The sequence below is a fragment of the Oryctolagus cuniculus genome, chromosome 12, assembly GCF_051225735.1.
Source record: "Oryctolagus cuniculus isolate XC-2025 breed Fujian yellow rabbit chromosome 12, ASM5122573v1, whole genome shotgun sequence".
NCBI classification, from domain to species: domain Eukaryota; kingdom Metazoa; phylum Chordata; class Mammalia; order Lagomorpha; family Leporidae; genus Oryctolagus; species Oryctolagus cuniculus.
The window spans coordinates 83705764-83733677 of NC_142878.1; the positions used below are offsets into that span (position 1 = coordinate 83705764).

A 27914-nucleotide genomic window follows, 5' to 3' on the forward strand; every position below is an offset into this window, starting at 1 on the left:
TGGATCGGAGCAGCTCTGGCTGTCGCAGCCAACTGGGGAGTGAACCAGCAGATGGAAGACCTCTCTCCCTCTCTCTCTCTGCCTCTCCTTCTCTTTGTGTAACTCTGGCTTTCAAATAAATAAATAAATCTTTTAAAAAAAATTAATGGATTAAGTTTCTCTTACTGAATCCAAACCTTAACCTAGTGATTCTAGAATTTTCTACTGCTTAGTGTGCTTTCTAATCTTTACATGCAGCTGGTAGCTATCTAAGACACTAGGAACTAGAGTATGATGTCTACATAGTAACAAAGGAAAATAGAGAAAGAGCGGTCTTCTGTATACATTTGCTCAGAGGTGGAAATTGAGTGTTGGAGAACATTCCATTGTGAGGAATCTCAGGCAGGTAAAGCAAAGTGGTTAACTGAATAGCTTGGAAGTGAAAACCTTTAGTCACTATAACATAAAAATATGGACCTCAATTACAACCAAAGGGCCATATAGCTACAAATATACCAGCTTCCTGATCATATCATTGATAAAGACATTAGTCTAAAAATTTAGGGTAACTGGCGAAGTTAACGTAGAGCAATAAGCTTTTTCCACATTGGTTCCTCTGCTCCTCCTATGTTTCTACTCCTTTGCCTGCAGATTCCAGCCAAGATAGAAGCTGACAGAATTATAAATCCTGGCCGGTGCTGCGGCTCACTAGGCTAATCCTCCTCCTGTGGCGCCAGCACACCGGGTTCTAGTCCCGGTCGGGGCACCGGATTCTGTCCCGGTTGCTCCTCTTCCAGTCCAGCTCTCTGCTGTGGCCCGGGAGTGCAGTGGAGGATGGCCCAAGTGCTTGGGCCCTGCACCCGCATGGGAGATCAGGAGGAAGCACCTGGCTCCTGGCTTCGGATCAGTGCGATGTGCCGGCCACAGCGCGCCGGCCGTAGCGGCCATTTGGGGGGTGAACCAACGGAAAAAAGAAGACCTTTCTCTCTGTCTCTCTCTCACTGTCTAACTCTGCCTGTCAAAAACAAAAACAAAACAAAACAAAACCAAAAAAGAATTATAAATCCGATTCTAAGTATGGGTATGCTCAAACATCTTTTAAAATCTGGTAGTTTAATTATTTTATATATCCCCTCGGTGTATCTATTTTAACTCTCTATGCATTCTTTTAGCTTTCTGGGTTTTGCTTGTTTTTGGTCCGTTTTCAAGGAAACCACAGTATCTTGAATAATACTGTGTCTTTGTGGCAATGAGTTATACACAAATTATCATATGGTTTTCCAAAATGCACATGTTTATTATAAATGTCATTAATATCCATTAAAGGCTTTGTTTCCGTGGAAGATGGGTTCCTGCCATAAGAAATATACTCCTGTACTGTGGGGAAGCACAACTCTCATAGAAACACAAGTAACCACTTTGAAGAGTTGCTTTTATCATGATATCAGTTGCGTTGTACGTACAGTAACCCTAAACAGATGTCAGTTCTTTGATAAATTTGGTAAGAGTGTTAAAAAGTAATTATTTTAATGCAAAGGGACTGTATAGCTTTCAGCAGATCACCTTATTTAAATGATTTTCTTTTCATATGGTGGAAATAACTTTTCCCTTTCATAAGGTCAGTTGGTTCTTCAAGCTCTATATAGGTAAAACAGTTGTAAGGTAAAAAAAAAAAAAAAAAAAAAAAACCTGAGTCAACAGCAGGAGTGACTATGTTGTATTTGGCATTCTTCCCATAATTCTGAGTGGACGAACCACTGTAAAGAATGAACTTTCTTGTGGATTGCCTTTAACCCTGGCTCCACCAAATACTAGTTAGTTGTAGGACCCTGGGCCTCAGTTTTCAGCTGTAGACTGGTATATTAACCTCACCAAGTTGCAATAAAGACCAGATGAATGAACACTTCTAAAGTGCTTAGAAAAGCTCCTAGCACTAATTGTTTTATTAGCATTAGCTAATGTTGATACTAGAATAACAGTCTAGCACTTATGTGCACATGAGGAAGGAATCTATTCTATTCTGAGTATGGGCTCTGCCCATTACTAGCTGGGCGAGTAAGCAAGTTATTTTTTCCCAATTCTTTAAGCTACATTACTCAGGTCTCAGATTTTTATTACCTAAAATGTGGGGGCTAGTAAAAAAAATCATGCTTATAAGAAGATTAAATGAGATGATGCAGATTAAATCTGATGCCTATAATCAGAGAACTGCTTAGTAGGTGGCAGTACCTGCTATTTCTGCTGTTGTGAGAGTGGATATTGGAAATTCTACCATAACTATTATTACTGTTATTATTGAGTTAGCCCTTTTTTAAAGATCAACCTGGTCATGTCTCTACGAGTTTACTGAATGCATAATAAATCTATCAATAACAGATCAATACTGGTAGATTTGGCAGTTTTGTTTTTCTCCTTAGTAAGTGAGCATGGATTTTACAGAGCCAGTCACCATCTCAGCACACCCTTTTGAACCTCTGTTATGAAATGGGAATGTAACTACTTCTTGACTAGATTCTATTCCTGCATCTGAGGTCTATTCCTCCAAGCTAACGTGAATCACCCGGATGCTCTAAAGCAAACATTTAGCTACATACTGGTTTTCTACAAAATGCCCAGCTTCCTCAGCATGAACTGTGGGTTTAAGGCTCTACAGATCTTCTGCTTTGGAAGAACCCTTAGCAGAGCCTGGTGTGGTCCATTCATTTCTAATAAGATGAGACAGAGAAATCCTTTTAGGCTTAGGATGGCTTGGCTCTGGCGGCACAGCCTGCCTCCAAACAAGGCAAATGTTTCCAGATTGTACAGAGGGATTTGTATTTCCTCAAACCAGTTGGTCTCGAAGGGACTAAATAGGTATTACTCAGGGTGAGAACAGGTGGAGGTGAGCAGGAGGAATAGTTGTTTAGCACCCAAGGTTAATTCTTTCCCTTTCACTTTATGGCTGCACACAGGAGTCACAGTATCAGAATCCTGGATGGCCTCCCTAACTCTTTTCTCTTCTCCCACACTCCCAGCTTAGTCTGCTTTTCAGATATGAGCTGAATCTTCTGCAACTGGTTTTTGTGTTTTACTTGGCTTTTGTATTTTCACTTATTTATTGTGACTATGTGCTCCCCCCTCCCCATTCCCTATCCTCAAGTAGTCCTTCAGGGTAAAGAGCCTCCTGTCAGCACACAGTAGGGCTTCAGTAAACAGTTGTCTATGAATGAGCTTTCTTAAAGGCCAGCGCCTGTATTTTGGCCTTGTCTCGTTGCCAGCAAGCTTCATGTCTCCTAGGATTGCCAGCAGCCTCAGGAAGCTCCACAACAGCCCTCCCAACTACTTTGGGAGTATCAGGTTAGGCCTCCTCCTGCCTGTGTGTCGATGGGTAGACAGCAGCTGGAGGAAGTCCTACTCACAGAAGTTTGGTCACGTCCATCCGTCCCAATGAAACACTCCGCTAGCAACTGAAAGTATGATTGCTGTGAGTCAGGCTGTGAGTCACATGAGTTGTCACGGCAACCTATTAACTGTATCACCAAAGCACCTTCCATTAGCTTTGCCAAGAATGGTTCCTGTATTTTCCTGGACTGTGAAAATAATGTGGGTGAGCCCCAAGTTTGAGGTTGCCAAAAGTCTACAATCAAAAAGAACAGCCCCAAGGAAAGGAAGAGAAAATGAGAAAATGTTATTCTAGCTCTTGGGTCTCCTGAGTAAGTGGCAAGAGTTGTGACAAATTGTTAGGTTCATTTTGTCATATCAACAAATGCCTAAGGAGAGGAGGTGGAGGCCGCAACACTAATTTTCTCTAAGTCAAATTCAAAGCCCGGTCTCTGGGGTGAAGAGTGAATATATTTACCTAGTCTACTTTAAATGACTACAATAAGCACTTTTAAAAATGGATGCAAAAGATTACCACACGAAGAAATTTCCTGATTTGTGCTAAAATACTTTGAAAACTAAAATCCCTTTATAAAAAATACAGTGCTTTAATTTTATATTTTGAATATCAGCTTGCTGCAACCAAACATTTGAAAATATACTCAAGCACATTTTCATGGCTATTCGTGTTAAACTGAAAATAGTTTGGAAGGTTCAGAAGCATATTTTATTTTGGGATTTTTTGGGAAGAAAATTCACAATTCAAGTTGGGATTTAACTGACACACGTATTTTCCTGACTGCTTACTACTGAGGAGCTTGCACTTCTCGAACATTTGTAAGTCTCTGAGTGTGAAGTAAAGCAGGCAGGGCAGGCTTGGGCAAGAGGAATAAAGAAAATAAACAAGGATGAGAACAGGAGGAAGTGACAATGGTCCAATGCCTCTGGAAGTAGCCCAGGGACCTACTGGGGATTTTTGGGCTGCACTGGGGTGGTCGTCTGAGAGATTCCCTAAGGCTACAAGTGCATGATGCTAAATTTCCCAGCAGCTGAACACACAGCTAGGATGCTGTCGCATTTTTCACTTCTATATCCGTCCTCTTGTAACATGCTAGTGAATGCAGAATGATCCAACTGAGCTGGATGAAGAAGTCAGCAGTCGATGACCAGTTGTCCTTGGCAAATAACAAAAACCAAGGCAGTGGCTGATTCCAAGAAAAAATTCATATCCACATGGTACTACTTCAGCAGGAAAGAGACCAGAACAAACTCCTGAAACACCAAAGCAAAGGCAGTCTCCAAAGGGTCCAACCAAATACAAGTGCTGGGTAATCAACCATGAAAATTCAGTTGAACTTCCACACCACAGTGTGAAACTGATCTAATGCATCCTTATCCCACAAGTCAAAAGAACTCTCTTTTATGCACACACCAAAAACCAACAGCACCATTTCCTATCAGCAATCAAAGGACATCACTCGGGTAAGAACTCCTAGACCAATCAGGAATGCCTTTGTGGTAGCAGCCCCAAAACACTGCCTTTTCCCATTGGCCCACTACAGTTAAAAAAACAAACTCTTAAGGTACTCTTCTCAGGAACCCAAGAGAGTCTGATTTCCCCAAAGACAACATTTCTGGACCCCTCTGAAACTAACAATCAAATTTCCTTTCATGAGTATTTCTGGTTGTACTCACTCAACAGACTTTTTTTTTCTTTTTTTAAGACGCAATACCTCTACTTTCCAGATAATAAGGTGGCCTAAAATATTATCAGGTGTCACAACTATTCAGGTTCATTTTGTAGTTCTTGCACCTCTGACTGGCATACCTGTGAGCTGACACTCTAGTCTGATAATATATTCAGCAACTGTACATATTAATTTGTAAATTGAACACTCTCTGTGTGAGGGTAGTTAGGATACTGAGATTGAAATTGCTAATGTGGGGTGACTTCAGCTGTCCATGATCGTGTAGTCAGGTCTTGACCATGGCTTCTAGAACCTTGGCTAAAATGGAAATGTTGAGACCGTACAAAAATGAATTCATATACTTCACTGATAGTGAAACTTCTTGAAGAACAGATGTCAAGATGATTTAAGAGCAGCTGGAATTTAACACCTTGAAACAACTAATAGGCAAGTTAGGGCAGTTCAGTTTTCAAGAAAAATCTGACAGATGCTAAAGAAGTCATTTGGGTGAATGTGATTAGAGAAAGAACTGATTGATTTTCTTCCTTGACACAAGTTGAGATGCTAAGATCAGAAATACCAGGGGCTGCCTGCTGAGCTGGGTGACAAAAACAATCTCCACGTCTAAGTGGCATGGAGGACTTCCACTAACATGCACCTTGGACAACCCAATTTCTCCTTGGCACGTGGAAAGTTTGGTGCCAACAGTCTGTTCAAGTACGAGTCTTTCCAGCTTGTCATGTAGCTAGTTTTTTCTGGGCCCTCTCCCTGAAATCATGAAAGTAAACATCAACCAAAAAAATCCAGCGCGATTTCTCATCTAAATCTGTCAATTACGAAAAGGCAGCTTGAAGTCTTTCTACATTAATGTTATGCTTACTGCCTAAGAATTTTCCTGCTGATTTTCAGAGTTAGAAAGGCACACATTCTACTCTAGCTACCTCGATTTTGTTTCAAAGCAGGTGCAGCTGATAAAATGTTTTAAGCCTTTGATGAAAGGCCCCTCTGGTGAAGTCACCTGTTACCGGAACACCATTTTTTTCCTCACTAACCACCACTCTCATGCTGTCACCTAAATCCTTCCATGGATTCAATTCAACCACAGGTTAATTGTTTCTCCAATAGGCCAATGACATCATTCTCAGGGATGACAATGCCTCAGATGTCTTTGTCATGGACTTTTGCACATTAGCTATTGTCTATGGCCCCTGTCTCATGTTATCTTATTAGCTGAGGTATACTCTTTAGGTCCAATGGAGTTGAACTCGCGGTTTTGTTCACTTCTCTAACAGCCAAGTCATAATGCAAACAGTAGCTTTCTGTGTATCGCCAAGTGGCCAGGAGTCCATACCCCAAACCACCATAAACAGTAGGCACAATCATCAGCCCCTGTTCGGGAGAGGCCCAGGACTGAGCTAGCAGAAAGACTGAATTACTTACCACCTCTAGAGTGGGTCCCTCCAGGCCAGGGACGAGCTCATGGGCAAGGCTGTGCAAGGAAGCGCTCTGTACCATGCCTGCCCTGCGGATATACAGAGGACTTCAGTCTCCTGCACTGTCAATCTCTCAGTCATCATGAGCTCAATTATGCACCGACAACAGCAAGAACAACAACAACAACGACAAAACAACCCCCAAAAAGCTACGGGTCACACACTACCCTAATGGAGGGACAGCCAGCTGGAACTGTGCATTGAGACATGGAGGTGCCATCCTGATCAGGTATCTAGTGTGGGCCAGACCTTTTCATCATTCCTCAAACAAACATTCCATGGATGCCCATGAGAGAGCCATGTGAACAGACAGCAGGACTGGGCCCTAAAAGTCAGGCAACGATTCATCAAATTGGATGTTTTTTTTAAATTGTTTATTTTTTTTTCTATTTTTGTTTTCTACAAATACAGATAGACAGACAGACAAACCCAAGAGCAGATTTCAAGAATCAACTGACTCATAAGCTAAACTACTTTGATGCTACACAGATACGTTTTTTTTTTCTCCCAAATGTTTCACGTGAAACAAAAAATTTCAAAAGTATAATTGGGAAAAATTTGGGGATACATCCTTGTGATCCCTATATTGTGCCATAAGTATCTCTACTGCTTGCCTTAAAAGGATGCCCAAACACATCTCATAGGAAGCACATATCTGTGGTCTAAAATAGTCATCAAGTTCTCATGAGACCATTAATGCAAAGCCTGAATAATATGCTGGTCAAGAACAGTGAAAGTTGGCTGCCTATATCAATGCTGTATTGTTTCATCCTGAGATTCAAGGCACAGTCAGACATCATTGCTCAGCTTGCAAATCACAACACCTTACATTGACGTGAGTTTATAAAGTTATGGTGTAGTTTGAATGAAGGCAATTGATGAAAGTGGTTGAGCTTGAGAAGTGGGATGAATACAGAGAATAAATCCAGCACACATTTCCACATGAGACTACCGATGCCATTTACCAGGGCCTTTGCCGGCCGTGCCCATGGTCGAGCGACAGCACTATCTTCCCAGTCAGTATCTCTGCTCCACAGACACCAGTACAAAACGGCCTCATTTGTGAGCTAGTGGTGAGGAGAAGGAAACCAACGTGTAAAAGAAATCAAAGTGATGTTTTCTAAAAACATACCAACTCTTCTCAGAAGGATCCAACGTTAAGGGTGATCAGTAGGTAATTGATCCTCCTGGCTAGATGTCATGGTTTTTCTAAAGACTCATGGCTTGAAACAATAGAATTCATCAGAACAAGTCTAGCCTCTCTCTTCAACACACACTCAATACAAACAGGTGGAGATGTGCCACTTCCGACCACTACAGGTTGAAAAGTATGACCTCTGTTGACCATGGATCACAGCTGAAACACTAGTTTATACTTGAAGGGTCACAGCAGCCAGACATATGCGAATTCCAACTCTTCAGAAAACTTGGGACAGAAAAAAAAATGCATTACTTACATGTATGTGTCTTCTTTGTTACTGAGATACCTGGAAGAGAAGAAATAACAATGGTAAGACGGTATCCTGTGTGTGTTTCTTTGATTGTATGTCCTTCACAGCAGCCTTGGGAGTGCATCTTGTTCAGAGGGGGACAGAAGAGAATGATTAGGTTTAATTCTACATGGCAGTGTCACGACACCCAACCCAAAGGCACACAACCCCGAATCAAAGACACAGCCAGTATCAGAAATCTGTGGTGAAGAGAAACGTCCTGGACGGTAATTAACCAGGGTTAAATAGCATGACAGGAGGCTCTTATTTTTTTTTTAAATCTTCACTAGGTGAGATGATCATGTTTATAGGCCAAGTGGGAAAGATTTAAGGCACAAGAGAGTGATGCCAACCTACTCAGACAAGACTGAACCGAGCACTTGGGCAATTAATTCGCTATGGCCATTGATTCAACAGACCTTTAAAGGAAAATGTCCCTTTTGCTCATATGAAGCATAACTTTTAATGGCAAAGAAAATACACTACAAAAGTACCTATGTGTCTGCGCATGTTAAGAAGAGGAAGTACTACTGTTTCTCTGTCAATGGCACCATCATGTATGGAACCCAGGTCCAAAAAGGACTCATGCATCAGCACCTTTTTTGTTTCCAGGATGACTGACAGATGGCAATGACACAAGGAACTAATCAATAGCTGGCACATAAGATGGAATAAAGATGGCGTGAGTGCATGCTTCAAGGCCAACACTACGATTTCCAGTTCAGGAAGACTGCATTTTGAGCGCTTCTTTGATGCATTCTTCTTGGGAGACAGTCTTAATATGAAAGAAGCTCAAAGTAACAAAATTGTTGAACACGTATAGCCTGTGACTAAGAACTGTGGTAAACCTTGACTTTTTTTTTTTTTTTAAGTCATTAAGAGAACTATTTTTTTTTATCTTTTATTTAATGAATATAAATTTCCAAAGTACGACTCATGGGTTACAATGGCTTCCCCCCCCCATACCGTCCCTCCCACCCACAACCCTCCCCTTTCCCACTCCCTCTCCCCTTCCATTCACATCAAGATTCATTTTCGATTCTCTTAATATACAGAAGATCAGCTTAGTATACATTAAGTAAGGATTTCAACAGTTTGCTCCCACACAGAAACATAAAGTGAGGAATAATAGATGATTTTTTTTTAAATGATGATGAAATCAGATCAGACCTATTGTCATGTTTAATCCCAGTGAGAGTCAAGTTGGGAATTGATAATTTCTTTCTTTCTTTTTTTTTTTTTTTTACAGAAGATCAGTTTAGTGTACATTAAGTAAAGATTTCAATCGTTTGCACCCCCATAGAAACACAAAGTGAAATATACTGTTTGAGTACTCGTTATAGCATTAAGCCTCAATGTACAGCACATTAAGGACAGAGATCCTACATGAGGAGTAAGTGCACAGTGACTCCTGTTGTTGACTTTACAAATTGACACTCCTGTTTATGGCATCAGTAATCTCCCTATGCACCAGTCATGAGTTTCCAAGGCTATGGAAGCCCCTTGAGTTCTCCGACTCTTATCTTGTTTAGACAAGGTCATAGTCAAAGTGGAGGTTCTCTCCTCCCTTCAGAGAAAGGCACCTCCCTCTTTGAAGACCTGTCATTAAGAGAACTATTTAACCCTTCTCTGGGAAGTAAAAGTTGTTCAGAAATTTGGCACCCACATCAAGCCCGTTGCTTAGTTATGGAACATGTTGTCCAGAAGCGAAATCTGTTAAGAAAACCAATGGTAGACATTAAAAAAAATTAGTTCCAAAGTTGTGCGCCAAGACCAAAATCACACACTTACCACTCCACAATTTTCCAAAGGCCTAATTTTAGGGAAGCTGAAATTACATAGCCCAACTCAAATTCTTTTTTTTTTTTTTTTTATTGAGGAAAACTAAACTATTGTTTTTCATCACGTTGGAGTTGGCTTCGCAAAGTGAAGTTAGAAACTCTGCAAAGATCCTTGAAGGCTCTCTCATATGGGAACTACAAAAGTGTTGAAGGATTTTTTGAAATCATTTCTATCACCCGAAGGGAACTTCCACCCAACAGCTACAGTGAGTGAAGTTGAAAATCTGAATACAATTTGTAACTCCAGCTCATGAAACCGGCACCAATAAATTGATAGATTAGTGCTCTTTCAGCATTATGAGAGCTCTGTGTGTCCTTTCCTTAGGAAATGGTGCTTTCTGTAAAATCACTTTGAAGAGAAAGTGCTTAGACTGTCACTCCTGATTATTCAAAAGCTCCACACAATTGGATTTAACACAGCCCCAAACAGACCTATCTATATTCGCTGAGTGTGGAACTCCTTTTCTCCTGACATCCAAAGACCTGATGAAAATACCACTGCTTTTTGGTTTTTCTACTTAAATTTATTACCCAGCGAGATACAGTGTTCTCATCAAATATTTTCATGATGATTACACTGATAATAGATTTTGAAATACTTTCCAGGAAAGCTGCCTGGGCTTGGAGGTCACAGTAGCATGCCTGGATATGAAACTTCTCCTGTGTGTCTCCAGGAGAGAGCTTGCCGCCGGTGACAGCAAAAGCCCTTGGTCCTTCAGTTCTGCTTAATTGCCAATTAATGGCCATGTACAGACCTGGAAGGATATACTTGTCTTGGGATTGCCAGATTTAGCAGATAAAATACAGGATGCCTAGTTCTATCTGAATTTCAGATACCAATTTATCATTTATCTTACTTTCAAATTGAACTGGGCATCCTGTATTTTATCTGAAAGCCTTACCCTACAAAAATGTTATAAATTACATCTACTACATACTTTGAAGCTACTCTAATCAATTAATAAACACACATCTTTATGGAGTAAGGCCTAAAAGACACACCTCTCTCATAAAGACAGTATCTTTTAAAAGGGCATCACAACTCCTAATTATGACAATGCCTTATGTTAATTTTTTGGTGCTTAATAGCTACTAAGAAGACAGAGTTCTATTTTTGCAGACAAAAAGTGAATAAACTAAAACAATGCAGACACAGAAAGACAAACTTAATGGGCCAAACAAATGTACTCTTTATCCTCCTGCCCTGAAAAAAGAACAACTGTAGGCTCGCTAATGGCTGGAGTTTCTCTAGTTCTTCTCTACTGCTGTCTCCAGTCCTTCAGGGTAAATGACCCCAGAGAAGGTCAAACACACGTAGAAAACAGCCTTTGCATTTCAGCAGTGGGGAAACTGAGGCCCAGGGAAGGCTCATTAGCATAATGCAAAGTTTCTCTGTGGAAAGTTAATATTGCATGAGAAGCGTGCCCCTAACACGTCTTTGAAAACCCTGGCATAGATAATGCTTCTCAAAAGGGAAAATGCAAAAAGGATTTTTCCTTGGGGCACACCATTCAGCAGCCATCTTTGTCAATAATTTAAACCTGTGAGGGTTCTGGCCTCCAGCTTTCAAGTGGGACGCCTCATCCACAACTTGCATGAGGGATACACTCAGATGCACATACGTATAAATCACTGTTCCTCCAACTACAAGAGCATACATTGGGTTGTAGCTCAAGTGTCCTAGAATATTCTAGAACATTAGAGAATATTCTGCCAGGAATCCAGCTGCCTCAATTGTTTCTGCCTTCACTCACAGTGAGCATGTATGCCCTGTTTGCTTCCCAGTACCATTTTCTCGTCTTTAAGTGTTAAGTGGTCTTCCCTTTCCTTTTTCTTCTCGTTTTCTCAGAGGTTGCAAGATTCTTGTCTTTCTCGCCGGGAAGAGAGCTCATTCACGATGAGATCACAGCAGTTACACACTGCCAATCTTTGCCCTTAACTGCAGGCTCCAGAAGAATGTTATCTAGACTTAATGCTACCAGCACCGAACAGGAGCAGTCTGCATCAAGATTTTTCGTAGCATTAAGTTTTCCAGAGACAAATCATGAAGAGCATTAAAGAGGCAAATAGCACTCATTCTACTCAGGAACAGAATAGAAGAAACTTTTCAAAGGCAGCTCTTATGGTAACTGGATTTGGAGCTAAAGTGACCTGAGCTTGCATTCTTAGCCCATCCACTTCCCTGCCTCATGGCTAAGAGACCTTGGACAAGTTGCGTAATGTTTCTGGGCCTGAATTTCTTGGTCTTTAAGTTTATATATTATCACTACATACTTAAAAGACTGTTGTAAAAGTTAAAGTGAAATAAGAATGTGTAAAGAGTTGGCCAACTTGGGAAAATGACACAAATGTTAATTATTTACTTTGGTGAAAAGGATGAACAACCCACCCCTCATTATTTGAACAAAATGGAATTACCCCATACCACTGAAAGTTCTGCCATCGCTACTCATGGTCTCCCTGGGTTTCTCACTGACTCATGGCCCAGCACTCTGGTTTTTAGACAAAAGGTTCAGATTTGATGAAGATGCATGAGATAGAGATTCACGCTGTATTCTAAACCCCAAACTCCATTTTGACTCTGGACTCTCTACAGTGAAGAGAAGACATGTCTGTCCTAGCAAGAGATTGCATTGCCTAAAGGGACTGCAGATCAGCATGGGTGATGGACTTTTATCTCCATTACCAAAGGGTCTCGAACCACGTCCAGCTCTTGTGTGGGTTTTGACTTAATTCCAAGTGACCGGGGAAAGCACCAAGATCCTTCCCGAGTGCTTTTCAAACAGGACACATGGCAGATACAGGGACTCCATAGAGTTGTGGTGAGTGAAGTGGCAGAACGAAGCTTCTAAGCAGAAAACACGCAGACACACAGAGTCCAGAGTGAAGTCAGTGGAAGACATGGGCAAATCATTTAACTTCTCTGGGCCTTGGTTTTCTCATCTGTAGAATGAGGTAGTTGAGCAGCGTGATTGCTTAATTATCCTTCTAGTTCATCCATCCTTAGCGGATAGTCCTGCTTCTAAATGGTCAAACCCAACCACTGCTGTCTAAGCAACAGGTTGCCAGATCTATTTCTCACTGAAAAAAAAATCTAATGCAGCTCATAATCAAAGGTAACCCCCTGAAACTTTTTTTCTTCTTTTCTTCAAAAACCAAAGAATAAAGAAGGCCGTACTCACAAAAGGTTATATAAGTAAAAGATACACTTCTCTTGGGTGATCTTTCAGAATTATCTGGGCTAGAGAAAAATGGAACCTTTTGATAAAGTTGGGACACTCCTAATGCTTCATCCAGACACACACACACACACACACACACACGGGTGAATTTTAGGTAAGGCTTTAGAGCAACTTCTAACTTAACAATACAACAGCACTTTTAAATTGCCAATCAATACCCCTAAAACTGAGAGGGAAAATCCCTATAAATACTCCCCTCAAAGCAGAGCACGGCTTCTAATAGAGCAAGATTGCCTCACTCTATTTAGCTGACCATGCTTCAAAGGAAAGCAAAGGAAATGTCATGAAAATACCACAGATTTATCACTGTCATGGTTATCAGCAGGGAAAAGTTTCAGAGCTGTGCTCATCCCAGAGCAGAGCACTTTAGGAACGTAATCTGATATTTCCAATCAGTGCCAAATCTTGGACCAATTAACTTTCCTGATGGACTTCTTATTGTCTCTTGGTTTCTAGGCAATTGGGTACCAAGCTAATTTTAACTTTTTTGTGTCTTTTATAAGAGATAGCATCTCTCCTCCTCCCCAGACGAAGCAATTACTGAGCTAGCCTTTCCAGAGGCCCTGCATCCTGGACTGCTCTCCAGCTGCAGAGATGCCCCTTTGCCACTTCTCTGGGATCCAGCCTGGGTGCCTCTCTTATCCCCTTCCACAATGAGACAACAACCCTTGAGTCAGAGATGTCACAAACATGGATAAAATCTGTGTTCGTCTCAAAAACTCCAAGAATACCTTAAAAGGGCAGCAAAGGTTTTCTTTTAGTTTTTCAAACCTATCAGTCTGTATTTCACGGGAATGTGGTAGGGAGGAAGAGATGAGCTGAGTGACAATCGACAGTCTTTCATCGGCCCAACTCACTGCTCGCCGCTCTCGGCGCATTGACCCTGTAAGTTCTACAGAAGAAGGGCTCCAAATCTGATGGCCTTCACTGGTTCTGCTCTTCTTCCTCACAAGACGCCATTGTTGAAGCTGTGAGATCTTAGGCAAGTGGCTTAACCTCTCGGCATCTCTGTTTCCATATCCACCAAATCGGGATAAAGTTCGCAGTGTTAGGTTTATGGTAAACCTTAAGACAGTTCAGGTGGGACACAGGCCACGGTGCTTCTTTCCTACTTAAGATGTTTCTAATTGCATTCATTTTGCAAACTTACTTTGCATTAGACGAGCAGAGGGCTAACCCTGGCTGAACATAAGTGGATAACCTGGCAAGTCGGCATTTGAGAGCTCAGGTAGAAATGTTCACAATAAAATTGGAACACTTCTCCTCCTCCTCCTTGCTATGTTATCGGCACAGACAATGCAGCGGCTGCGTGCAGTCTCCAGGGGCCACTGTGCCTCCTGCTTACTTCTCTTTGACTTCCTCATTGTAGGGAGCTGGCAGTTAAAACAGCAATTTATATGTGGCACATGAACACTAGCTAAGAAACAAGGTCTAGCATTTAGACTTTCTTTTTTTGAATGGCTAACAACTGTTTCCCAATTAAAAAAAAATCCCTTGGTGCTGGCCCTGGGTCCCCCTCCTCCTCCATCCAGACTTATCCCATGAGCTTGCTCTGTTCTACACACAGTCAAGGAGAAAATCTATGCAGGAGGCGGATCAGGAACACAGCCTCTGTAAGGCCTTGCCAAACAAAATGATGTTACAAAACAATGTCCTTGTCTAGGACAAAGGAACTATTAATGATAATCAGTACATATTACTGAAAGTGCTCCAAGTAATCTCTGGACTTTGTTTCAAAAATTCTTAATGGACACTAATGCTTAGAGTTCACTCAAAAGAGAAATAAATTACGTGCCAGGGTTGCCGGGACCAAGGACAACATGCGCAAGGCATCAAAGCATCAGCAGTGTTACGACAATCAAACATTTTGTAATTGCATAAAAAGCCTTTAAAAATCATTTAGAAATACTAATTATGAATGTTAAGAATACTTTAATGTGAGGTTTCTTTTACTGTTAGATCTGAGCCTAGGCTGAGCTGCTTCAGTAATAATAATTCAGCCCTTTTCACTAACCAAGGTGCTTTTTACACCAGGAAAAAAAAAATCCTTTTACTTTGAAAAATGATTATGAGTAGGGGTAATGGGAACTTTTTTCTGTTGTTTTGAATTAAAAAATTATTTTTGTGTGATTGCCCTCCATCTCTAGGGCATATTTCCTAACATTTGTGCCCACAAATACCTTTTAATTTTTTGGACAGGCATACCAGAGGCATGCCTTCTTTCAAGTCTGGTCTTTATCTGTAGCAAAACAGTCCCAAGGACAAAGCCTCATTCTGGATGTCCCAGCCAAGGCGACCTGGAGGGACCATCAGTCTATGCGAGAGGCACATCGTGAGACCACATCTACTGAGGAAACGTCCACCATTTCTCTCAGAGACTGCTCTTCAATGCACCACAGTAAGTCCAGACTTCAGGAGGGAACTTCTGTTATCAGCTGGTGGTGCCAAATCAGCACTAATGTACAGAAAGAACCAGAAGAAGCCTTATCCTCTCACATCGCTTGCTTTTTATTGAGCCTTGGTATTGAAAATGGCGCTACCCATTAGATATTTCTTGCTTGATTTAAATTTGATCTTAGAGCTCTGGGCAGGTGGGAACTGATCTCAACACTTACTGCTTAGCCTTTCAGAATGGTGAAGTTTTATCTTATAAGTCAATAAATCAACTCAGGTAAAAACCAGTATGCTTTTCCAGGAAGCTCTTTCTTTATGTACCTCTGAAATCTGTTGAAATTGTTTATCTTTGCCACTAAGATGAGCAAGTATGGACTTGTATTATCTGTAGGTGACTCAGCTGGATGTTATCGAATATGTCGAGGTAGCTGCAATCCTCAAAGTGGAAGCTACCAGAACTGGTTGGATGAGGATGACCCAAAGATTATGGAGTTTCTGGCCCCACAGCAGTTCAGACGCTATGGACACTGTGCATACATTAGTATTGTCCTTATATAAACAACCTAACTCATATCTCCTGGAGCATGGATCCTGATTAGCATTACCAAGGCAAAGCAAGTAAAGACAGAAGACACCACCTAGTCTGCCACCTCCCAAACCAAAGTCTGCTGCTGATGGCAAAACAAAGACGGACCAGCGCAGTATGAGTGCGGCTGCTGAAGCGGGAAAGAGTCCCGCAGGTTGCCTCAGGCCCTCAATCACCTACAGCAGAGAGGGACTTGGCCAAGGTGAAACAATGGGGATTTGGCTGGAGATCTGGAGGAAATGAGTTCCACTGTTAGACCAGTTGAAGGGTAAAACCCAGGATTTAATGGGATATCAAACAAATATGTGGAGCTAGTGAGGCAACTTCAGTTATTCCCAAATCGATGGGATACCAAGGGGACATAAAGGATTTCACAAAATGCCAGCATTATCACCATCATCTTGAAGAACATGGGAAAACTGATGCAATTATTAGTCATTAAATCACAGATTGTTACTGTTTATAGCCTCCCTACTCCCCGGTGAATACAGAATTTTGGGCAGTTCATCTGGTTTGACCATGGCTGGATAACAACTCAAGAAAAGAAAGCAGCCATCAGGATACTTATCCTGTAGTCGCAGATCTGATCAAGAATACGGTCATGGTTAGAATAGCTACAGAAGCTACTTTTGCAACATGGGAGTTAGAAGCAGGAAACCTGGACTGTACTCCCAGCCATGCCATTCACCAGCTGTGTAATTTTGGGTGAGATTCTCTGTCCAAGCCTCAGTTTTTCTCATCTCTAAAAGGAGAGCAGAAAGATTTCTCTATTCTTTCTAAAATTCCACCACTAGAAATGTAACCTTAGGAACTGATTGTGGATATACACAGTGTTTTCATGATAGCATTGTTTATATCAGCAAAATATTAGCAGTGATTGGGGGTGGTAGGGAAACTACCCCAATGCCAACAGTAGAGAATGACTTAAGGAAACCATGGTATGTCTCTGTAATGGAATACTCTACCAGCATCAAAATGAGTCACAGAGAAAAATGTTCCAGCTGTATCATGCAAAACAAAAACATCCAAAGCCCCAAGGCAAAGTGTGCAATCGTTCTGTCAAAAAAGAAAGAATAAAGCAAATGTAAAATTGACATTTTGAGATTAGATTATCATATGCTGCCCTCATCTATACTCTTGAGAAACAGTGGCTTTTCTATTTATTACTTGTTGAATTCTTTATTTAGTGGAGGGCTAGGCTTGTGATTATAAAGTAAATTTAAAGTATGTCATTGTAAAAATTAAAATAAAAATAACAAAGGAATGGGAGTAAGAAGGGTAAGAGGTATCATAAAATACATGACATTGTTCCCTTTATATAAATAACAAAATTGAAAATTAAAAATATATATAGCCCAAAGACTGAAACGTATACACCAAATTATTGAAAGTGGTTATCTGGGTGGAGGAATTATGGATGAGTTTTGTCTATATTTTCTAAAATTTCTATAATAAAACTGTACAAATAAAATTTCAATAAAAAGAAAGTTAATCTTAAAATGTCTACTTCACATGGTTGCTATGAGGATAAAGCGAAATACCAAATGGCAGTGTTGACTTAATATCAGTTTTTATTATTGCCAATATCTCTTTGTGACCCTTAGGAGACCTAGTTTCCTATGGCAACTACTAATTGCGTCATACTTTCTAGGGCACCTCTTGTGAAGTCTGCAGTGGAAGTGTGATGGCAAGGCTGGCTACAAGTGGGAGGGCCCCGTGGTGATGTACAATCTGATAACACTTGATCAAACAGTCAGCATAATCAATTTGTTGACGAAGGTCTAAAAATCATCCTTGCTTTGTTCACTGTGTTTTAGCTAATGCTCTAGAACGCCGTGAGAGACCTGCACACTGATGTTAGACACCTTTTGACTCCTGGGAAAATGACCCTCTTCCAGGCCGGCACCACGGCTCAATAGGCTAATAATCCACCTAGCGGTGCCGGCACACCGGATTCTAGTCCCGGTCGGGGCGCCGGATTCTGTCCCGGTTGCCCCTCTTTCAGGCCAGCTCTCTGCTGTGGCCAGGGAGTGCAGTGGAGGATGGCCCAAGTGCTTGGGCCCTGCACCCCATGGGAGACCAGGAGAAGCACCTGGCTCCTGCCATCGGATCAGCGTGGTGCGCTGGCCGCGGCGGCCATTGGAGGGTGAACCAACGGCAAAAGGAAGACCTTTCCCTCTGTCTCTCTCTCTCACTGTCCACTCTGCCTGTCAAAAAAATAAAAATAAAACTTAAAAAAAATAAAAAAAAGAAAATGACCCTCTTCCAGCAAAAAAATAGAAATTTGCCTAAGCTGATGACCACAGGGCTATGATTATGCAAGATAACTTCAGTAAGTTCATGGAAGACGGAGTGAAAAGATAAGCTTCCTGAGGTACAAAATATCAAAATTTATGCACAGATTTTTTTTCATACTATACATTTTCCATGACCTTCTTGAAGACCCCTTGTACTATCAACACACAGCAGCAACAAAGCCAACAAAGGAGACCTGCACTGAGCAGGTGCAGCCCCAGAGACTGATAAATCCCTGAAGGTAAGACTGAGCCTTCTATCAGCATCCCCTTGGAAAATCCCTGGGACTTGCACCATGCAATGTAAATGGCAGGATCTCTAAAGACAGGAAAACCCAGGTCTCAGGTGCAGCTTCACCACCAAGTCGCCATTTCATTCCAGGCAAGTGACTTGGCCTGAGCCTCAGTTTCAACTTCAATAGGTTGCAAGCAGGGATACTTTCTTCCCAGGGCCAGTGCTGTGGTGTAGTGGGATGGCTTCCCATACAGGCACCAGTTTGAGTGCCAATTGCTCCACTTCCAATCCAGCTACCTGCTACTGCACCTGGGAAATCAGCAGAGGATGACCCAAGTGCTTGGGCCCCTGCACCCACATGAGAGACCTGGATGAAACTCTTAGCTTCTGGCTTTGGCCTGGCTCAACTCTGGCCATTGCAGCCATTTGGGGAGTGAACCACCAGATGGAAGATAACTCTGTTCCTCTCCCTTTCTCTCTCTCTCTCTCTCTCTCTCTCTCTCCATAACTCTGCCATTCAAGTAAATAAAATAAATCTTTCTTTTTAAAAGAATACTTTCTTCATGGGTTTGTTGTGATCATCAATTGCTATAGACAGTGAAAAGCTGAAAGCTGTCATCTGTCATTGGATTCTATCAACTGCACAGATTATCTTAGAGCAATGCATTTGATAGCAATTCACTGGCACGCTCTATAGAAAAAGGAAGGGAAAAGATCCAGATAACCTTGAGTTGGGTCATGTCAGTAGCACAGAGCTTCAGAAGATTAATATATCTCCTCATCATCTATTTGATTTCAATGGGTATAGTTTATCTCTTCTAAATCATTCTTTTAGTTTTTTTCTCTTAGTCTTAAGATTTTAATGGATTGAACTGCACCCCTTCCACCCTAAAATCTCTTCAGGTACTCAACCCCAGGACATGTGAGTATGATCTTAACTGGAAATCTCATCTTTACAGAGGCAATGAAGATGAGGTCATCCTGAACTAAGGTGGGTTCTAAGTCCAATGACTGCTATCTCTAAAGAAGAAGGGGAATTTTGAATCCAGGGAGACAGCAGCACACAGAGACACACAGAGAAGAAGGCCACATGAAGATGGACATGGAAAGCTGGGTGCCGCAGGAGCAAGTCCAGGATGCCCAGGATGGCTAGCAGTTTGCAGAAGGCAGGACAGAAGCTTCCAGCATCTATTCTCTAGAGCCTGTCTTGCCATGTCAAGCATCCAAAACCATTAGAGAACATTATTGTTTTAAGCAACCCAGGTTGTTATAGAAGCTGCATGAAATTAATACAAAGCTCTAGGAAATTTTATGAGTTTAGTGTATTTGACAATCAACTGGGATCTTTTAAAACCAGGGTGGGATATCTTGTTTCACCTCCAAATCTACACCCCCATTCTTTTGTGGCAGTCAAGTTTTAGGTGGGCACATAACCACCTTGCTGGAACTTGACTCACAGACTCATTTAGAGCTTGGTATGGCCAGGTTCTCACCAAGAAACACAAGCAGAGGAGAAATGGGCAACTTCCATGTCACTTAGAAGGAGAGTTCTTGCTCTTAGATATCTTCTCACTTTCTTTTCTCATGGACTGCAACTGGGATGAGGCCATAATCCAATTCCAAGCACTTGGCAAAGCCACCTTTGGAGACAGAAGTTGACCCAGACAAGACGCTGGGTCCCAGACAACCTTGTGAGCAGAGTTGCCCTGGCTCAAATATCAGAGAACAAAGCAAACATCTACTTCATAGAACTGACTGTGTCCTAGAGTCTCTTCGTTTAGCAGTTTTTAATTTTACCCTAAAGAATAGGAAATAATTCTGGTTTACAGCTTCCAACCACCAAATGTGTTAGATGTGCAAAAGGCTTGAGGAAGTGTACCTCTCCCTGAAACAAAGCAGAAAACAGGGACTCAGGGCAATCAGGGGACTAGCTCCAAGTCGACTTATGAACTAGGGGTAGAGTAGGGAGTAGCACAAAGCTCTACAGGCTCTGAGGCTGGATACGTTCAAGTCTCTGTATTACTACACAGGACGCCTCACCTGCACCCATGAGCAATGTCGCTGTATATCTGGAAGCTTCATGTGATCCAGATCATGTCAGTCCCCCCTCAATGCCTTCCATGGTTTAGATTAAGGTCCTGCATGACCCCGCCAGTCTTTTTCCATTTTACAGTCCTCCTCTGTGCTTCATCCATCTCTCTCTCCCACACTAAGCTTCTTGAGTTTTCTCTAAAGCTTAACCTTGTTCTTGCCCCATGTTCTTTCTGCTGGTGATTCTTCCTGGTACAAAGCTCCTACAGGCCCTTCCATATCCACTGAGGTCTCTGCTCAACAGTCACTCTTTCCAGAAGGCTTTCCCATTAGCTCATGGAGAACTACATTCCCCAGCCCATTCTCTGATTTCCTTTTTCTTCACATCTTTCTCTTCTTCTGACATTCCTTATATACTTGTTGGATGTCTCCCCAACACTCAACTCCTGAGGCAGAGACTTAGTGTTCCTTGGTTGACTGCTGTATTTGTAGGGCTTTTAGCATGGTGCCGGGCACACAGGAGCTAAAAAAATTTTGTTGTTGAATGAATGAATGAAGCTCAAACATGAACTGAATGAATGCATGAAGACGGCATAATGCAGTTACCCATGGAGACAGCAAAGTCTCTGGAAGTGTGCAGAGAACATGGGAGCAGCCTATACAGATGGTGAGGCAAGGGCTAAATGAGACGGCCTGGGGGTGGGAAAGGAGAGGTTTGTGCAGGAGGAGAGATTCCGGAAGGTAACACACAGAGGCAGCAGTGGAGAACACACACTGACCCCAGGACCCAAAGCGGAGGTGAGGCAATCAATAGAAAAGTTAAAATGCCTCTTTGAAACCCTTCTGATAAAATCGATTTGGTCATTACCAGAGCTGAACACAGGGCACGCATGCTTCATCTGTTGGAAAGATCTTTATGATCTTGTTAACGGATCCCCAACACAGAAGCTGTAAAGGTTATAACCCAACTTGTAAAGCTAATCTCATATTGGCTCTGGGATAATAAAGAACCTACAGAAAAATTTCCACTTAACCATATGCTGTAGCAAGAAGCAGGGCCTGCTGATTTCTCATCCATGGCAAATCAGAGAGCTTAGCTTTCCCCTTTCTGAGATGGAGATAACTATTTTGTTAACAATGATTTCAGTACTCAGGGTTTTAGATATAACTGCTTAGAGGTTAACTTGTGTTTAACAATGTCCTACCTACTCAAAGTGATTTTAAATAAATATCAGGGTGCCATTGCCACGGAGTTAGATTGGAAACTGCAGTTTGGTAAAATCCTCTTTACCACACTTTTTTTTTAACTGCTTTTAAAATATATATAACTTTGTTTAATATTTTTATGCCTGCAACTTAAAATGCTTAGTTTATTATTATCATTACTTGATATGTGAGACTTGGGTCATTCTCCTTGAATGAAATAACATTATTTCTTAACTCATACATGCTCGGACCACCCAGGCATGTGTATGGGTGCGACACACAAAGGGAAAGTGATGGGGCCAGTGTTGTGACCCAGTGATGTAAGCTACTACTTACAATGCCAGCATTCCACATCAGAGTGCTGGTTAAACAACTGGCTACTCTGCTTCCAATCTGGTTCCCTGCTAATGTGCCCAGGAAAGTAGTAGATGACATCTCAAGAACTGGACCCCTACTACCAACACAGGAGACCCAGCTGGAGTTCTGGGCTCCTGGCTTTGGCCTGGCCCAGCCCCAACCATTGTAGCCATTTGGGGAGTGAACCAACAGATGGAAGATCTCTTTCTCTGTCTGTCTCTGTCTCTGCTTTTCTCTCTGTTATTCTGCCTTTCAAATAAATAAAACTCATCTAAAAAAAAAAAGAAAAGAAAGGGAAATGAAGTTTTGCTATATAGTGGGTCCAGAAAACAAAACAAAATAACCATTACAAAAATTTTCTGAGTGGTCTTGAAAAAGGGGGAAAATTGAGTGTATCAGGCATTTCACTTCAAGGGGACACACACTGAAATATGTAGGGATGAAATGATGCCATGTTCAGGGTCTGCTTTCAAATGGTTTAGTGGAACGGCATTGTGGCATGGCAGGTTAAGCCACTGCTTAGGACACCCACAGCCCATATCAGAATGCTGGCTTAAGTCACAGCTCCTCAATTTCTAATCCAGCTTCCTGCTAAGGTGTTCTGGAAGGCAGCAGAAGATGGCTCAAATGCTTGGGGCTCTGTGCCCTTGTGGGAGACTTGGATGGAGTTCAGGGATTCTGGCTTCAGCCTAGCCCAGCCCTGGCTATTGTAGGCATTTAGGGAATGAACCAGTGGATGGAAGATATCTGTCTCTTTCTCTCTGTTGCTCTGCCTTTTAAATAAATGGAAATAAATAAACATTAAAATAGTTTAACAAAGGAAAAAGGGGCAGGTAGTAGTTACGAAAATTTTGGCTGTGAAACTCAAAAATGTGATAAATGAACGAATGGAGATGAGATAAAAAAAAGTGGCGAATCTTTTAAGTGTTGAATCTGGGCAAGGGGTATATGGCAGTTGACTGTACAGTTGCCCCTCTCATTTATATAGGTTTGAAATTTCCATGAGAAAAAAATTAAAGCCAGTAAGGACTTGCTAGAAAGCTTCAGAAAGAGGTTCAGTCTCCCTTACATAGAGTGTGTGAGCAACTCCCTATACCCAGCGATACACATCAACAGTATTAGCTCAACAGTGAAAAAGGTGTTACTTCTTGAAAGAAACTTTTAATACTTTAGAACACCAAAGATACCAATAATTCATCTGTGTTGGTACATATATTCATTTTATGTTACTTTTGAAAAGAAATACTCATTGTTTTTAATGAGTTCTTAGGCTTTCCTATCATGTTTTGCCAACCTTGGTACTTCAGGAACATAAATTCATTGGGACTGGAATTTGCTGTGTCCCAGGGAAGGAAACATGTCGGGAGAAATCAATCAGAATACCTGGACTTGGAATCCCCACCACCCACACTCCTGGGGCCTCCACCACCTTTTTACTCTAGTTTTCATGGATCTGCCCTCTCCGACAACCTTTGGCTTGGTTCCTTTAGTCCTTGGTAGCCCATGGTTTATTGGCTGGAGTAGGAATCCCATCAGTGGCAGGTAGGAAATAAGAGCCACTCTTAAAAAGCAGGTCAGCTCGGGTACATGGAAACAGAAACAGAATCCTAAGAAGTCCCTTGGTCAGTGATCTCAAAGGAGAAACAGAAATCTAGTAGCTTCTCTGAAGCAGCTAGAAGGAGGCAGGTGGTGGTCTCTAAGCCACAGTTCAGTTCCTCTGCAGAGAGTTTCAATTCATCTTTCCCACCCTTGTTCAAAGCACTTGGAGGATTTACCCATCAGTCATTTTTTTTTTTTTTTTTTGAGTGCTACATTTTGAAACTCATCTGAAGGCAGTTCAAGGCCACTTTGCAGCCGACTATTCTAACAACAGATCCGTTATAGCTGGCAGCATATTTTCCAGCCACCTTCTGATTTTGTCATCTCCCTCTGTCAAATGAACACTGAGAATATTTTAGAACCATTTTTTTTTTCAATGAGGAAACTGAGTGTCTGAAAGGAGAAGGGATGTGTCCAAGATCAAGTGGTCTCTGGATGGCAGGGCTGGGGCCAGAGTTCAGTTAAGTAACCTTTCTCAGTAATCACTGAAATTAGTTTTTCTTCTCCATTGATACCTGGCTGAATCCTTTATGTGTTCCTCCCAAACTTAACAACAGAAGCCAAAGGTATCAAGGTAACACCAGAATCCTGGTTTCAAAGAGTTCCCTGTGGTCTCCACTCCTTTCCTCATCAACCTTCCTCCAGTAGGCTCTCCTAGATTTACATTCTGCTTATTCCTTCTCTTTTTGTGCAGTTTGGATCTGGTAAACCAGATTTAGATGGTTGACCACTGTATAAGTAAATGCTCTTGATTCCACTCCCTGTATTTATGAGCAAGCGATGTTCAGCTTGGAAAGGGCCTCGCTCAGCCTGGAGGACACTCCTAGCTGCTGGAGTGACAGACTGGGCCCTTAGGATATTGTACTAGCCAAATGCATGAAGACCAACTTTGCTATACACAGCTATGCGTTCCATTCTCTGCCCTTTCACCCACATAATGCAAAAATAGCACTCTCAATACTTTGATGGATTTGGATAGCAACCCCTACCCAGTGAGGTAGCTGTAAGTTACCTCTAATTTCAGAGCTGTCACTAATTGGTCCCAGAATCTTTTTCACTCAAGGTCTACAGAGCCAAAGAAAAGCTTGAACCTATTTGACCATTTCACTAATGGATAATGTATGGATAACTTGATCGTCCAGTACAAAGTGGAACTGGTTTGCATAAAAAACTCAGGCATCTATATGCCCTGCTTCCCCTGGCTGCCTGCATAACTGTTCTCCATGCCCCCTATTACAGCCAGGCATTAGGTCAGGTCGGGGGGATACAGCAGTAAACAAGGTAACAATGATCCCTGCACTCAGGAAGCTTAGGAGAAAAAGTATACTAGTATCAGCCAAAGCCTCCTTCATGGGTGTTCAAATTCTACTCCATCCACATATTTTAAAAGCATACTATTTGAGAGAGAGAGAATGGGAGATAGACAGAGCACTCCTATTTACTGGTTCACTCTTCAAATGCTGGGGCTGGGTCAGCCAAAGCTGGGACCCAGGAACTTAATCTGTGTCTCACACACAGGTGGCAAGAATCCATTTATTTGAGCCATCACTTGATGCCTCCCAGGGTCTGCATTAGCAGGAAGCTGGAGTCAGGAACTGGAGTTGGGCTTTGAATCCAGGGACTCCAATGGATGATACAGATGTCTTAACCAGCAAATTAACTTCTAGGACAAACACTATCTTGGCCATGCATTTTTGCATCAACCCAACCTATATTCCTAAAGTCATCTCTTCTCCCTGAGGAAGCCTAAACTCAGATCTTCATATTCATGAAATTCAGAAGCAAAAAGTATTTTAGGGGCACAGAAAAAATTCAGGCTGTATTAATCCAGCCATTAACAATTCCCTTTTCATGTTTGGACACTTGACCCTGTGTTGACTTTTTTGTGTGACAATATCCATCATAGTATGTATGTGACAGGGACCTCTTCTACATAGCGACATTCCAGTCAATGAGGGACCACATGAGAAACAGTGGTCCCATAAGAGTGAAATGGAGCTGAAAAATTCCTATGGCTTAGCAACTGTCATGACATTAGAGTGTAACACGTTTTGCACCTGTCTTGATGATGCTGGTGTGAACAAACCTATCATACTGCCAGTGACTGGGGCTCTCGGTTACATCAAGAGGTCAAGTGATTGATCTCCGCCTGTAGTCTGAGTAAATGCACTCTATGATCTTCACACAACAATGAAACTGTCTAATGATGAAGTTCTTACAACAATCCCCGTCGTTAAGCAACCCAAGACTCTTTCACTGAACAGATATCTTGATTTTTTTTTTAAACCTCACTGTTCAAAAGATGCTGACACATGATCTAAATATTCTGAATCATTCTTCCAACTGCTATCTGATGAAGATAACTATTCTTCATGTACACAAATGAAACCCGTGCCTCAGTTTCCAAGGTAACACCAAAGAAAACACTTCCTCTCCCCGCTGACAAGAAAGGTCAGACGTCTTTGAACTCAGACACGAGGGACCTTCCACTGAGCTCAACATCCTTCTGACTTCCATGTCTTTCCCCCAGCAGTCGCACTTTGTGTCACTTACTGGAGGGCACTTTAAATAGGGCTCTGAAAGGTACACGGATGAAACAAGGAAACTTTCAGGATTTTGGTTCCAGCAAATGAAGGCAAGAGTGACTCATCAGAGTGAGTCAGCCTCCGACAGCGAGTTCGCCACACGACCACCGTGCTGCAGATAAACCACCCAGCCGCAAGAATTCCTACATCCCTTAGAAGCTGACAGCAGTCTTATTATTATTATATATGCAGCAGAAACTCTGAGGCTTACTGTAAGTCATCATTTTATATGGTTTTACCAGTGACAGTAAAATACCGCCACAAGTGGCACTGTCAACTTTGCTGTGAGCACTCCCTTTTCTGCACGGTGACATTCAAAGTACAGAGTCTCCTTCGTCTACGGCGCTGTCCTATCAGCTCGCTAATGGGAACAATTCATTTAACCTGCACGCGAAGTACAGCCCGGGAGCCGAGTAATATGTACAGGATCCAGGGGGAATCGGGCCTCCCAGCCTGCCCCTCCTGCCATTTGATTCATTGACGAGAGTTCTACTTTCTTTCCACTTAGGCTGACTTACAGAAAAAAAAAAAAAAAAAGGACATTCCAGGAAAATTAAGTTAACTATTAGCCAAATCCCCTCAAGCTGCTGGCTTGGGTTGTATAACAACTCCCTAATTCCAGAAGCTAAGAAACAAGAGGCGTTTTCTCTGATTTCCTTTTGTCTTAACACCCTTGCGCTCCCTTCTCCCCTCCTCTCAGCCCAACACACAGGGCCATGAATGCCTTGGACAGTCTCAATAGCTCATAAATCTCATCTGTTTTAATTACAGGGTGCTTCTGCTTATACTGTGGTGCAATCCGGCTTCATAAAATACCCACTTTCCATGACTTGAGTTGGCTGCCTTTGACCCGTGCACCAGATAACACTTGCAGAGCCCAAATTCCAGAAACAGCAGCTGCAATTATGAATGTATTAAACCGTTGTTCTAAGATGACTAAACGCATTATTTCTGCTGCAGAAGAAAATGCTGAGGTGAAGCAGGAGCAAAGGTAAAAGACCTGGTTTTCCTAAAATGGATAGAGCCTTGGAGGCGTTTTTATTCTCGAAGGACCCAGTCCTGATTCTTCTGATCATTTTTCAAATCAACTTAATGAGTGTGAGATGGCCCTCTCATTAAACAGATATAATAGGTAAATATTCCTTGCTTTTCGGGTGGGTAACTGTAATAGACTTTTCTGAGACTCTTAAAGGTTTGGAAGGGGGTCTCTAAGGGGACCTGATTTCTAAAGGACACTTTCTGTCCTACTCTTACCCTGGGCAGGGGCTGTCACACTTACCAGGGACAGACTGTTAGGTTCTAACCAACGAAAACGTAACACTCAATGGTACAGCTTGCTTATCATAGGATTTTTGAGTTCCCCAGAGCCAGCATTGTAGTGCACTGGGCTAAGCCACTTCCCAGGACACCAGCATCCCATACTGGCTTGAGTCCTGGCTGCTCTGCTACCAATCTAGCTTCCTACTAATGTACCTTGGAGAGCAGCAGAAGATGGCCCAAGTGCTTGGGCCCCCTGCCACCTACATGGAAAACC

The 27914-nt window shown here is 42.0% G+C and overlaps 1 protein-coding gene across 3 annotated transcripts in view; it reads right to left on the reverse strand.

Annotated features, from left to right (window-relative positions):
• The window catches only part of RORA (RAR related orphan receptor A), a 760993-nt gene that overhangs the window by 184390 nt on the left and 548689 nt on the right, over positions 1–27914 (reverse strand). For all 3 annotated transcript variants that reach the window (XM_051821924.3, XM_051821923.3, XM_089310499.1), the window contains one exon: positions 7978–8007. In XM_051821924.3, the coding sequence (XP_051677884.1) occupies positions 7978–8007 (30 nt within the window). The remainder of the gene's footprint in view (positions 1–7977; positions 8008–27914) is intronic.